Source organism: Candidozyma haemuli, assembly GCF_002926055.2.
Source record: "Candidozyma haemuli strain B11899 chromosome Unknown A_2014730914, whole genome shotgun sequence".
NCBI classification, from domain to species: domain Eukaryota; kingdom Fungi; phylum Ascomycota; class Pichiomycetes; order Serinales; family Metschnikowiaceae; genus Candidozyma; species Candidozyma haemuli.
Genome location: NW_020289906.1, coordinates 214,812 through 228,369, shown reverse-complemented (window position 1 = coordinate 228,369; position 13,558 = coordinate 214,812). Strand labels below are relative to the sequence as shown.

At 44.5% G+C, this 13,558-nt stretch overlaps 6 protein-coding genes across 6 annotated transcripts; 2 read left to right on the top strand and 4 right to left on the bottom strand. All coding sequences in view use genetic code 12, as the record gives it.

The window, feature by feature from the left end:
* Positions 1-38: 38 nt before the first annotated feature.
* Positions 39-1,223, bottom strand: CXQ85_000099 (uncharacterized protein; the record flags this gene model as incomplete). Its single annotated transcript, XM_025483859.1, has 1 exon — positions 39-1,223. The coding sequence occupies one exon, from the start codon at positions 1,221-1,223 to the stop codon at positions 39-41; it is 1,185 nt and encodes a 394-aa protein (XP_025342074.1).
* A 347-nt stretch (positions 1,224-1,570) lies between these two features.
* Positions 1,571-2,203, bottom strand: ATP14 (F1F0 ATP synthase subunit h; the record flags this gene model as incomplete). Its single annotated transcript, XM_025483858.1, has 2 exons — positions 1,571-1,873; positions 2,186-2,203. The coding sequence occupies 2 exons, from the start codon at positions 2,201-2,203 to the stop codon at positions 1,571-1,573; spliced, it is 321 nt and encodes a 106-aa protein (XP_025342073.1).
* Positions 2,204-2,760: 557 nt separating this feature from the next.
* Positions 2,761-3,168, top strand: CXQ85_000097 (uncharacterized protein; the record flags this gene model as incomplete). Its single annotated transcript, XM_025483857.1, has 1 exon — positions 2,761-3,168. One exon carries the CDS (start codon positions 2,761-2,763, stop codon positions 3,166-3,168), a length of 408 nt encoding a protein of 135 aa, XP_025342072.1.
* Positions 3,169-3,285: 117 nt separating this feature from the next.
* Positions 3,286-3,933, bottom strand: GSP1 (Ran GTPase; the record flags this gene model as incomplete). Its single annotated transcript, XM_025483856.1, has 1 exon — positions 3,286-3,933. The coding sequence occupies one exon, from the start codon at positions 3,931-3,933 to the stop codon at positions 3,286-3,288; it is 648 nt and encodes a 215-aa protein (XP_025342071.1).
* A 2,947-nt stretch (positions 3,934-6,880) lies between these two features.
* CXQ85_000095 (uncharacterized protein) lies at positions 6,881-10,066 on the top strand (the record flags this gene model as incomplete). Its single annotated transcript, XM_025483855.1, has 1 exon — positions 6,881-10,066. The coding sequence occupies one exon, from the start codon at positions 6,881-6,883 to the stop codon at positions 10,064-10,066; it is 3,186 nt and encodes a 1,061-aa protein (XP_025342070.1).
* A 130-nt stretch (positions 10,067-10,196) lies between these two features.
* Positions 10,197-11,792, bottom strand: AVT1 (Avt1p; the record flags this gene model as incomplete). Its single annotated transcript, XM_025483854.1, has 1 exon — positions 10,197-11,792. The coding sequence occupies one exon, from the start codon at positions 11,790-11,792 to the stop codon at positions 10,197-10,199; it is 1,596 nt and encodes a 531-aa protein (XP_025342069.1).
* Positions 11,793-13,558: the final 1,766 nt, after the last annotated feature.

The window sequence follows — 13,558 nt, the reverse complement described above, 5'->3', positions numbered from 1 at the left end:
TGTCATCTGACCCGTCAACAGCCTCCATTGAGTAATCTTTACTTCCTGTTTGGATTGCCGGGAGCATATTTTTGCCATCTTTCAAGGGCCTGTACCGCCTCATCTAGGTTCTCATATAATTGAGCATTCTCCGTCCTTAGTCTTTCAATTTCATCCTCGTCGCTTTTCTTTGACAGCTTACCACCTGAAATAGCCAAATCCACCAATGCAGTAACATAGTGGTTGTTCTTGTAGACGTTGGATAGTAGAGGACTCGACACATGATCAAATGGGTCAACCTCAGTGTTGGTAGCTTCTAATATACGAGCCAAGTCGATCTCATCTGACGGATTAACAAGATGTTCGTCTGAAAGATTCTTATAATTCAGACTCGAGAGCTGTGTGTTGAGCTTATCAAAATAGGTATTGAGTTCTTCCACAAAATGGGCATACTTGGAGTTTTCCTTAATCAAGTTTTCACTAAGTTCGGAAAGTTGGTTGGCAATTCCGTCATACTCTAACTTGAGCGCTTCGGCTTGACTCAGGCCCATCTCTGTGGTATCCTGATTCGGTAGTATATCATTATCAATCGTGTGGATATTGTTATGAATAACACTAGGGTTAATCTCAACCTGGGAACGTGCTGCTGAAGCATCAGCACGACCATACGACAACCGGTACGATAAGTCTCTGGAATCTAGGACCTTATCCTTGAGCTGAGATATTTCAATGTTCTTTTTCCGAACCTCAATGTCATATTTGGTTTGAATCTCTCCAGTCCAGCTTTTGAGACGCGCCAACTCATTACTCTGCTTCTTGATCGTTCTCAACAAGTCTGCGTTCCGTTTCTCCAAGAGGGTCTGGTCAACCTGTACCACTCTCTCGAGCTTCTGTTCTCGCTTCTCATTAATCAACAGTAAGCTTTCAACTTTCTTCTCAAGCACTTCTATCCTTTTGTTCTTCAGGCTCAAACTGTGGTAAAGCGCCTTCTGTTGGTCATTGTGCCTGTCAATTGCTCTAAGTAGCGAGTATAATATGTTGATAACGTTCTTATCATTGTCGAAAATTGTGTTTGTCACTTCGAAGTTACGAAGTGACTTGCGGTCGGGTTGGTCTTTGGTGAGATCATTCCAATCAATACTGGGGAACCTGAGGGTATCCTTAATGTATCCTTTTGATCGAAGGGTGGAATTAAGAAGCTCTGAAGCGCTCTCAATGGGCTCAACGTTCCGAGGCTCAGACATCAAATTGAGGATTATAAGGCTTTCTTGGTTGGTGGTGATAACTGTGTTATTGTTTTGATGCTCACTTATAGTGGTATTTTTTCGATGCGATTTGCAACCGTTCTATAGAAGTTGCACAGTTGATATTAAGAGACCTCTAGAGGGTAAACTTCTCTCTTTAACTTCTACGATCATCCCTTCCTCTACATTTATATCTTCTTTTCGTTTATTTGATGCCGAGACAAAAACTCGCTCCATCTGGCATCGCCTGAGCAAGCTAGTGAAAGAACTCTATTCATGAAACTAGTTTTATTCGTAAGAACATATTGTCACAATGCTGGCCCTACATAGGGCTCGCCTTGTAATGCTTAGTGTTGTTGTTCTTCCTCCTCTGGGAACACGAACCAGTCCTCCTCAGCAGCCTGACCAGAGCCAGCAGCTGGAGCAGACTCGGTCTCGACCTCAGATGACTCGTAAGCGCTCACAGCGTCAGCAGAGACCTCATCGGATGGGATAGCTGGCTTAGATGGCAACTTGAAGTGCTTGATACCCTCAGCGTCAGCGCTCACTGGAGATGGCTTGAACTGCTTGATCTGCTGGATGTACAAGTCGCTCACAGCGTTGTGAGTTCTTGGGGTCACAGACAACAATCTTCTAGAAGACAAAGCACGCTGTTTGTTAGTATGAATGGTTCGTTGTTTTTGTCATGCAGAAGGTGTAACTGGTTGATTCTAGGTGGAAAGTCAAACAAAAGTTGGAGTAAATAAATGGAAAAACTTCAATTGGGTATAACATCCTTTGACCTGTGTCACTTAAAGCTTTAATTTTCAATTATTCAATGGATTTTGGGTGAATTGACGGATGGCCAGCTAAGCGGAAATTTTACATGTTGACAATTGGAAAAAATCATTGAATTGACCGCTTCGACCGATAGGCTCAATCCAGCACGGTATCCTAATGCTTTGAATTCAAAAAGAACATACAATCGATTGCTTGAACATGGTGATATATGCTGGTTGGATACGAGTTTTAAGTGCGTTTGTCTTGAAAGCTCTACTCAATCTTCACCGAGTCTCGGGTACGTGTGCGTACCGAAAGGCCTCATTGGAGGTGCCGTGAATTTTATTGGTCGAGTCTGAGTAAATATGTGCACGTGACTCCAACTTCAGTATCTTTTACCAACGGCCTTCAGACGATGAAACCATAAATGTCATTAAACTGACTTATTAAGTAGTTCAAAATATCAAGTAAAGAGATGTTGTATACAAGGTTGTGTTCGAAAGTGATTGTCTCAAGCGCACTTCAACTGGGTCTCTTCATCCGCGTACAAGGTAACTCTAAGGGAAATAATTATAAACATCAGTCTTGAATATTTTATATCTAGTTTTTTTATCATTTTCTCGTCTCCCTTATTTCTATGGCGAGATCTTGTCGGGCTTACTATAAACCATATATTGAACATTTGCACCCATTTTGATATACCTGCATTTACCACCTACTAGTAGCGCTTCATCCCAGGCTGCACCAACTTATCAATAAGCATTTATATCTGCTCATCATGCCTAAATATTATTGTGACTACTGTAAGTCATACCTCACACATGACACCTTGAGTGTCAGAAAATCTCATCTACAAGGAAGAAACCATATCAAGAAATACTGTGCATACTATGAAGAGAAGGCAAGACAACTAGGCATCTGGGATCTCAGTGAGAACCAATTCGATATTGACCTTGATTATGTATACAGCAAAAGACCGTCTCCACAGAAGTTTGCTAGGGATCAGCTCCTAAAAGCAGAGCAAGAGAAACTGGGCCGTAAAGAGGAGATCAAAGAAGAACCACTCTGTCTACCTCCTCCACCGATGCCTGCTGGAGTACCAGCACCTCCATCAGTCCTCCGATTTGCTGAAGAAGATCAAAATGCTATTGCCGTTCACATGGCTAGAGATGCTCCAAATATATAGATTACGTCTATTGGTCATAAAACTTACACACATGGCTCTAGGGCCCAAACTTTTCAATACACAGAAACATAATGTAACAATTAACTAGACCGACATTTATTAAGGCTGGGGCTATACTTACAAGTCGGCATCATCCTCATCAGGCAATGGCAAGGCAGTGGCCTGTTCCATCTCCTGCTGGTATTTCTGCATCAAGTCGGCGTCGACCTGGACCTCTGGTGGAGCCAAGGCTGGGGAAGCAACGAACTCCAATTGAGGGTTACCGACCAACTTTCTGGCCAACCAAAGGAAAGGCTTCTCGAAGTTGTAGTTGGACTTGGCGGAGATATCGTAGTACTGCAAGTTCTTCTTTCTGTGGAAGGTGATGGTTCTAGCCTTCACCTTACGCTCCTTGACATCAACCTTGTTACCACACAAGACAATTGGAATGTTCTCACACACTCTGACCAAGTCTCTGTGCCAGTTTGGAACGTTCTTGTAGGTGATTCTGGAGGTGACATCGAACATGATGATACCACACTGACCGTTGATGTAGTAACCGTCTCTCAAACCACCAAACTTCTCCTGGCCGGCAGTGTCCCAGACATCGAACTTCAACTCACCGTAGTTGGTGTGGAAGCCCAATGGGTGCACTTCGACACCCAAGGTAGCAATGTACTTTTTCTCAAACTCACCAGTCAAGTGTCTCTTGACAAAGGTGGTCTTACCGGTACCACCGTCACCGACGAGCACCAACTTGAATGTGGGGACCTCTTGAGTAGCCATTTTTAATGGATGCTAATTTGATTCAGACAAGTGCGAGGATGGATTGATCCAAAACGTGAAGAGAATCAAGTGGGAAGAAAAGAGGAAAAGAGAAAGAAAACAAGGGAACAGGGTCGAAAAAACCTGTGTGCGATGACCTGCAGGTAGGAGGCCTTCCACTCACAAACTGAGTTTTGAGTTGGTGGATTGTTGATGGCCACCGAGGGTGAAAGTAAGTACACTATAGCGGGATACCATGGGGACGGAAAGGTGCATCGAGTGATTTCATGGTTCGCTTAATGGAGGCGAAACCATTGACGGGAAGGGGAAATCATCAAAATGCAGTCACGTGCCAAGTCACACGTGATTGAAATCAAAGGTACACTTTGCTCCTATTAGCGATCCACCCGATCCCAGCGACCTGATTGGTAGTCCAATTGTAAAATGGCTTCCCATGGTGCTCCTCCAACCTCCAACTTCCTACCACTTTGTAAAACCAACCACAACACCTTAATCACTCTAAATACCTGATTTGGAATGCTTAGTGAGTGCGGCTCTAGGCACCTGTTTTCCACGCACGTTTTTCGCAACTATCGTTCTTCTGATCCGAATTTCTTCAGTAGTTGCTTATGTATGACAAGACTTTCTTTTTAACATTTCAAGGAAATATCTCACATCTCAAATAACCATAAACTTCGATTGCGGTATTTATACAAGCATGTGAACCGTCCCCCAGAAGCCAAAATATACTGACCAATCACAACGCCTGGTCCAGCTAGGAGATCACCATACCACCACAAAGCTTCGTATACAGTAGCACAAAGCCTAATCCCTCGACTAGACAACCACTGAACTTCAATGATCTGACAAAAAAAAAAGCATAGATATATAAACCTTCATGTATGTCTCATAATACCAATTCCGTAAATTTCCCCATGCCACGGTCAACCTTGCCAATTGCACAGCTTCGCCTTACCATATATAACTCGAGCCACAGACGAGTGTGATTTTGTGGCCTGGCCTGGCGGCTTTGTGGCCTCAATGGGGGTTTCAGAGAGCGCTCGAGTATTTTCGCAGCCAATGCTGATCCCAGCCCAATACCACACTACCGCCTCCATGTGGTAGCCCCAGGCACACATGGTTCCCCCTGAACGTTACAAGTAGGCTATAGGTTTATCCGGCGATCGGCTTTAACCGTCGGCTAAAGTTTCACAAATGGGCGGCCCCCCACCTGCCCCCCTGGTGTCTATGGTTATTGGTGTTTCGCAGGGCTTCTTTCCCTATTGGTCTAAGAAAAAAGACAAGCACAGGCCTTCTTTTGCAACCATTGCGGTCGTTGCCCAACCACGCCATACCAAATTCGTGCCTACCGTTTCCAAGCTTCGTTCCGTGCCTTAGCACAAATTCCACTTTTCGAAATCCACCTGTTATTGTTCCTCGAAGCCTCTGCTGCCCTCAATCTGCCTCCACTGCCTCTGGTGCCTTGTCTTGTTCGTCTGGACTTTCGCAGCCACTCTGTACCAGGAAACTCCTGTTATACGCGTGAACGATCGTCCCCCGTTTCTGCCGTCTGGCCACCACCACAACCACCGCCTGATCCTCCAGCCGTGCCTGATGCATTGGTTTACCTTAGCAATTCTAAGCAATAAGCCGAAATTGGGTTACATGAGTCCCTTCAGGCACCACCCAGGCAGCCACCCATCCCATACAAACAACCAGGCCAGGCCAGGCCAAGGCAACCGTGCGAACGCTCGGTAATGGCAAAAACCACAAAAAAAAATTACCCTGGGTGCGCTTCTCCCAATGCCTCGTCTTCTTCTTTTTACCTATTCCAGTGAGAGTTACCCCTTAATACAACTCTAACCTTTGCTGCCAGAGTACCCTGTCACCATAACCCACACAACGTCCTTTCTACCCGCCTTCCATATCCAGTAACCCAGACACCTTTTCTACCCTACACTTCTCCTTTGGGCCCTTCCTTTTCTTCCTTCCATAGCAACCAAACACGGTTTATATGCGGTGCCTCGAGGCTCTGGCGCCACGGCGCGAGCGCGCACAGGTTTTGGCCCTGCCATTCCACCTAAAGCCTGGTTTCTCAGGCTTTTTTTTTTTTCTGCCTCTCTCTGGCCCTCGCCCTGGCCCTGTCCCTGTCCCCTGGCCCTGGCTCTCCCTAGCTCTCTCTCGCCCTAGGACCACTGCCAACCTCCTTTTCTGCGCCAACGCTTGAATCGGTTGTTTTTTCCTCCTTACTTTACATTCCCTCTATCCGTACGGACCCGGCGCTCTTTGGTGCGCTGTTCTTAGCTTTCTGCCGCCGTGTGGATGTGTTTTTTTTCCCTTGTTGGTGTCCTTTTTTTGCTTTCTTTTTCGCTCTCGTGGTTTTTTAATAGATTATTATTCTCTCTTGTCTGAGGCCACCTGCCCACGCCTCTGCCGTCTTTGGAGGAGTGTTATTTTTTTTTTTTTTTTTTCAGACACACACGGCTTCACAACCAAGGCGGCGTCTACTAAGCACCCTTCTTTTTTAGTAGTATAAGCTTTTTTTATCCCCCCAAAACTCGCGTCTGGAGATTCTTCCACTGCCATTGTAGGATTTCCTTTTTTTTATTTGTTTCTTCCTCCTGTTCTGTTTCTGTTGCTTCTACTGTTTTTCCCGTCCCGCCCTTTTTTTTTTTTTTTTTTTTTGTCTGGTTCTCCACATTGGCCCGTTCTCACCACTTTTTCTGAGAACGCCAACCTCGAAAAAACATATCTCCCTAACAACTACTAAAAAAAGCAACCACGTCCACTTTTCCCATACACCGCCTGCTATCCCAATTTCCAACACCAGGAATACAGCTTTTCAAACCGGCGTCGCCCGTTTCCTATTAGTCGCTGTGAAAATCGACTGAATCCACGTCTTGATTTTTTTCATCCCTCGCTACTCGTTTACTTCCGCCGTTCGCTTTTAAAGAACTACTTTCCCACCATGTACTCAGGTTATCTCTACGCGGATCCAAACATACAGAATTCGCCTTTCCAAGGTTATATGCTGCTGCCTGCTCATCTACAGCAAGGGCTCCCGCTACCCCCACTGTATCCTCCTGACAGTCCATACTACCTGTCCATGCTCCCGGCCAATTTGCTCTCCACGCCGAACCCTTACGTGTCCCGGCCTTCTTACTATCCTCCCCAGCCTCAGCTGCCTCTGGCTCAGCAAATGTACCACCAGCGTGCCATGCTGCTGCTGCTGCTGCTGCCGATTGTGCCTTATTTGACCCACCCTCATGCCAAATCCGGCTTGGATCACCTCAACCTTTCCAGAACAGTGATTCTCAAGCATTTGAGCTCTGAACTTTCGCTTAATGAGCTCTTGTCTGAGATCGACCATGGTCCTATCGAGTACTGCAAGATGTTTACCTCCACTCCGCCTTCTCATATTAAAGACGTGTCGGAGGTCAAAACGTGCTACATTTCTTTCGTCAACACGAAGATATCTGTGGCTTTCTTCCACAAGTACACGAAAAGCTCTCATAATTTGCGTACGCTTAAGGATAAGCTCAAGGGTTCCAAGTATTTGAAGCTTTCCCTCAACGAGCCATGCTCGTCCATGTCACTCAACGCTCAGCCCCCGGTGGGTTCGAATAACCTTTCTAAGCAGGACTTTATTAAGCTCAAAACTCTCAACTATATCTTGGAATACAATGCCACGCGTTGTATTACCATAAAGTTTGAGTTAGCCTCTCCCGAGCTCTTTGCGCCAACGAAAGATAAATTTCGTGCTCAGTGCTCCAAGTTTGGCTCTATCGAAGACTTCAAATCTTCAGTCAATGAACTGAACCTTACATTGAAGCTTCTCGTTCATTTTACTTCCATTGATGCTGCAATCAAGGTATATGAGTACTATTCTAAGCAGGTTCAACGTGACCACGCCCGTCAGCTTGATCTTAGTGGCTCTGAGAAGATGTCTTCCAAATGCTTGCTTGTCAAGTTCCATCGTGATCGTTGCGATCGTACTGAACTACAAACGTCTCGTCACTCGCTGACCTCGCATTTCCAAAAGCCCCCAACGAACGGATCACAAGCTTCATTATCTTCTTCTCCTAAGATCTCAAAGCGGCCGCTTAATAGTATGATTCAAAACATTCCGGAGCATGATGAATCGCCCGCTGGTGGATTTACTGATGTTGACAACCCCGCAGTGGTTAGTCCTTTATCAAGTCCACAGCATTCCTCAGACAATATGATTCCCGCATTAGCCAACGACAGTGAACTTGGTAAGATCTCGCCAAAGGCGGATGTCAAGGTTAATGCTTCCAATGGTAACGTGCCTGTGGCTGACTCAGAGTTAAGCGCTTCTTTGGAGAGTGTAAGTGTTGTTGATAGCCATGCATCTTCGCCTGCTGCGCCAATACTGGCAAGCCATCCAGACGACTCGCATTTCTACTCCTACGGTTCTGAAATGCCTGGAACTCAAATGCAACAGGCTCATCCAATGTTTGCTCCTCAGATAGCTGCTAACTCACTTCCAGTCAACCAGATGCATCCTTATCAATACAACCCTGACCCTTTCAACGTTGGAAATAGAACAATCTTCTTGGGCAACTTGCATCCATATACCCAGGTTGAGGAGATTGCTAACAATGTGAGGGCCGGAGGGCTCGTTGAAAGCATTAATTTCATCAAGGCGAGACGTATGTGCTTCATCACTTTCGTTGATCCTGCTGTTGCTTTGAAATTTTATCTTAATCATCAGGTCCTACATCAATTAATCATTCATGGTAATGATGTGAAGGTTAGCTGGGGAAAGAATCACTCCGGTCCTTTGAGCAGAGATATTGCTTTGGCTGTGACTGCAGGCGCCTCTAGAAATGTCTACATTGGAGTGAAAGGAGGCAAGCTGAATGCCGATAAGCAGCTTCAATTACCAGGCGAACAGACGTTACGTGAAGACTTTTCGAAATTTGGTGATTTGGAACAAATCAACTTCTATCATAACAAGGATTGTGGCTTTATCAACTTCATGAACATTTCAAATGCTATTAGGCTCGTGGAGCTCATGGATACACAAAATGTTTCCAAAATCAATGCTATTGTGGGTGATAATGGTGAATTCTATGAAAAGTATAAGGACTTTAAGATCAGCTTCGGCAAAGATAGATGTGGAAATCCTCCAAAATTCAGCTTTAAGAAGAAGAACGCTAGCTTCGAGTACTTCAATCTGAGTGAAATTGATCTCTCTAGAGCAGACACCGGACAGGATGCCAGTGGTCATAATGAAAATGGACAAGGACCACACGTTGTCGAACATCCAGAGGATGATTCCTTGATCACAGAAGAAGCAGCTATGGTTTTTGGAATCAGCACTTCGCCTGCAAGAAATGATAAAGCGATAGTCTCTCTGGAGTCTGATAGCGAGCCCCTTGAAGGAAAAGCTGTGACATCACTGCCTGAACCAACTCTGAAGAATGGCCAGGCAAAGAAGAACTCCACTGGCTGCGAAAAGGACATTGCGAAGGAGACTGACAGTAAGCTCAAGAATGCTGTTGGCCAGTGTAATGGGGAGGCTGAAAATAATGATGAGGATGACGATGAAGATGACGATGACATTTCTATCATCATTGGATCTGACATTACGACATCTACTAATAGAAATACCACACCTCCTAAGCAGAGGCGTCATAGCAAATCAGGCTATCATCTTCGTGACCCAGCTGATGCCTATTCGCAGCATTGGTATGCATCTAAGAATTCTTCCTCCTTGTCTTTGAACTCCAATCACAGAAAGTACCTGAACTATCACCAGCATGCATTCAGCCCTATGCCACAGCCTATGTATATGGCTCCCCAGCATCCACCACTGATGCAGGGCTCTTCTAGATCCAATAGTTTCTACGGAAACTCGATGAATGGTTCAATGCCTCAGCTTGTGCATCATAATTCCTTTTCTGGGTCGTCGATGCCGCAAGCAACAAGAAGCCATTCCTCATTCTCAGGCTCGCAAGTCATGGCGCAGTATTTGGCCAAGTCTCAGCATGATAACTTCATCTACGCAACAAGCATCTTGGCGAATGATGTAACCCCAGAAGAGATGAGAGAGTATCTGTCAAAGAGAACGCATAAAAAAGGTCCAAAGAAAAGCAGCGAAAATGAGAATAAAGACGTTGACGATTAAAACAAGTGTGCAAAATAACTATAATAAATATTTGAAGTGAATAAGGCCAGACCGTTCACTAATTCATGGGAAAAACATTGTCTGTAAGGTAAAATTAAACAGTCCTCTCAAAGGCATATTTTCATGAGAGTTATGCCGTTTCATACACAAACGAAGCATAAGTTCCGAGGATCGCTCCGGCAAATCCTACAAAAATGCCTATGCGAGTGAAGATCTTTTGCAACGCAGATAACTCGTCGGCAAAGAACTTTAGGTAAAACATCAACGGTAAGCTTATGCAAATTGTGCAACAGATTGCGCTACCCAAAAATGCCACAACTTTCCCGAATGATGTGAAAACCAACGAAAGAATGAATAGGATCCCCAAGAAAATTATCCGGGAAACGATCTTTTTGGGTGTGATTGGGCGGTATCTTTTGCCGTCCTTGTACGTCAAGACGCTTGACTCGTTCATTCTGAAGTGTTTCTCGTAAACGGAAATTATTGGGCGGACAACGAGAGATAACTTGGAAATTGGAAGTAATCCCAAGAACACACAAAGAAGTGGGTTGATAAATGATGGTAAGCTCGTGTTACCCATTAAGCTTTTTGTCAAAGAGTCCTTGACATTGTTTCCAAACATAAGGTAGCCAACAACAGCCACTAGAAAGTCTAACTTTAAACATGATAGGAAAGTCACGTTGCAGCAGTTGTTGTACTTGTTTGGGTGTCTCATGTCCTTGTAGAGCTCTGGAAATACCGGGTGACCACCCCATGGAGCCATAAAAATGCCTATGCTAAGAAGAACTTCCAATAAAGAGCTGGGCCAAAGGCTCGTGCTTGATGGTCCCAAAAGGGAGCCATCTTCGCCCTTTTTCACAAGGAAGCCACTCGTTATTGCGAGGATCAAAATGCTAACCGTGCTCATTATTCCTGTGAGACTAACCATGGATAAGACGGTAAGGGGCATGAAGCTCATGAAGAAGGTAATGACAACAATTAATATTTTAAACAATCTCACATCGACGGTCGGTAAAAGAAGATGAAATGAGTCCGCAAAAAGTAAAATGAGTGAAAGAGCTGCTCCGGTCAAATCTAACGTGAACGTTATGGTTGCAAAAAGCTGCATGCGGCTTCCGCCATACAAATGTGCAATATCGCCATAGGTCTGGAGTTGAGGATTCTTACTCAAGACAGCGCCAAGTACCTTAGCTGTCATGTTGGTTGTGGCTGCACATGAAATGAGGATTATCAGCCCGAGGACCCAGCCAGAAAGTCGAAAGCCGAATGATAAGGAGAAAACAGCAATTCCCATAAGGGTATTGAGGGAATTGAATACTGTTTGAGCAGCAGTGGAATTTCCAGCATGTGGAAGAGAAAATATGCTGCCTGAAGTACTACTCCGAACGCTGGATTCCTGATGTCCGTTCAAGGGAGTCGTTTCATCGGACCGTTGTGCATGAGGAAAGTCAAAAGTGTCAATATGGTCATAGCCCTGGCTAGTACGAGGCGATCGACTCTGGCCAGCGAAGTAGTCACTCACAGTTGATTCTGAGCGATTCAAGGGAGGTACTGGAGACAGACACGGGGAGATATCGTCTTGGCCCTCTGCATCCTCGAATAATGACAGGCCGACATATGACTGAGCTCTTGTGTACGAGGATGCAAAGTTGTTGATGGAGTTTGCTCCTCCGTGGTCTAGAAACGACCGCCTTCGTGGTTTCTGAATGGGAGCAGGCGATGACATTGCGGTGTATGGTTACTTCAACAATGAATTGGGCGATAACGAAAAAGGCAGATAGCGCTAAGGTAATGCAGAGCACCCGCAAACGAAACTTTAATACTTCGGAGATATTATAGAAAGTGGTAACAATTCCCTCGGGAGAAAATGATCTTTTTGGGTAAAGCAGGCTGGTTCGGATATCTCTCCGTGCGCTGGTGAGAAAAAGGACGCACTAATCAGTATGTCGCGCTGAAAATCATCATATGGGGGAACATCAAATGCGATGTACCTAGGATCATGGTGGCTTCAATCGTAAGTAAACCTGATTTTGAGTAAATTACGCTCTGTTTGATACTAATCTTCTTCCACCACCCCTCTTCCCACGTTGACCAATACTAGAATGGCTTTACCTACTTCTGGCGCAAGATTTATTCTGGACTGGGGTATAACGCAGGATATGACTTGCTATAGTTTCCCGAGTTGACAATTTGTTACTCCACCTCTCTCACTGGCTTAATTACAAATAAACGCCGCTCCTTAACTCCTTTTGTACTCACTTGAGCTTAAAGTTTTTTAGTGTTACTCGTTTCTGGATTGACAATCATCATCCGTGGATATTTAACCTGGCTTTGGCTCCATTCACCCACCAAAGCTTGCTGTTGGGAATTTGATGAAAGACCTCGCCTCTTCCCATTGTCCACTCCGTATTGTCCATAATATTGGTAACTTCTTTCTTAACCTCAGCGTCTATTTGGGATGATAGCCTTGCCCGTGGACATGACAGTATAGCAAGCGTTGCCAATGTCATACCTGATGTGCCTTGTTTGTTCTTCTTACACTTGGAGTTATATTCTTGTTTCACACATTAAATTGCTATCTACAACGAAACCTAGTAAATATTTGACGACCAATCAAGCTGAATAATTCTCATTTGGTCGTCTCTTCGGTCTTCGTCCCTTCTCGTCGTTATTCTTTCTCTTTCTTTGTTCCTTTTATATTTCTTTTTCTTGTAATTATTTATTCCATTATTAATTTGTTTCTTCCCCTTTCCCTTGCGTTGGTTCCATAATTTGGCTGGTCCCTTTTCTTTTCGGATGCTGTTTTTTTTTTTTTTTTTTTTTTTTTTTTTGTGTCTCTCTCCGACAGACTTTGCCAAACCATGAAGCGACCATTTGCATGGCACCAGCGGCTCGATGCCGTAGTTTAATGAATATTCTAGAAGCTATTCAAAAGCTTCGATAGGGCTATAATTTGATCTTTGTTACAAATCCGACAACTTGAGGTTTTCTCGTCAAAGCAGTCATCCTCTTAACGCCCTCGATAACTGCACTTCATGGAGATAAAATTCACTACATGACAACCCATTGTCAGAAACTCTATTATTATATGTAAAGCATGTTTATGCCGTAGCTAGCCACACTTCTTTTGCAGTTTTCTGCCGCATATGATACTCGGGCGCTTCTCCGACCCTTTCCTGGCTTAAGTGCAACTCGAATTCTAGCCTTTCAAAATTATTTGTTCCTTTTCTTTTTTTTTATCAGCTTCTTCACAGGAGTTAGATGGTTTGCTTTTCCTTGGATAATGATAATCGTTCAGTCTCTCAACGGGATGTCGATCTTATATTTTCACCTCATTCAATGGCCATTGGTAGATGTAGTTTATCAGGCCCGTTATTTCTTTGCATGGATCACTGTTCATTGTAGGCCTTTCTCGCCGTCATTCTGTCATGGCCCGCTCTCTGTAGTCAATAACGCACATCCCGCATGTTCTTGTCATTCGATCATAGCCTC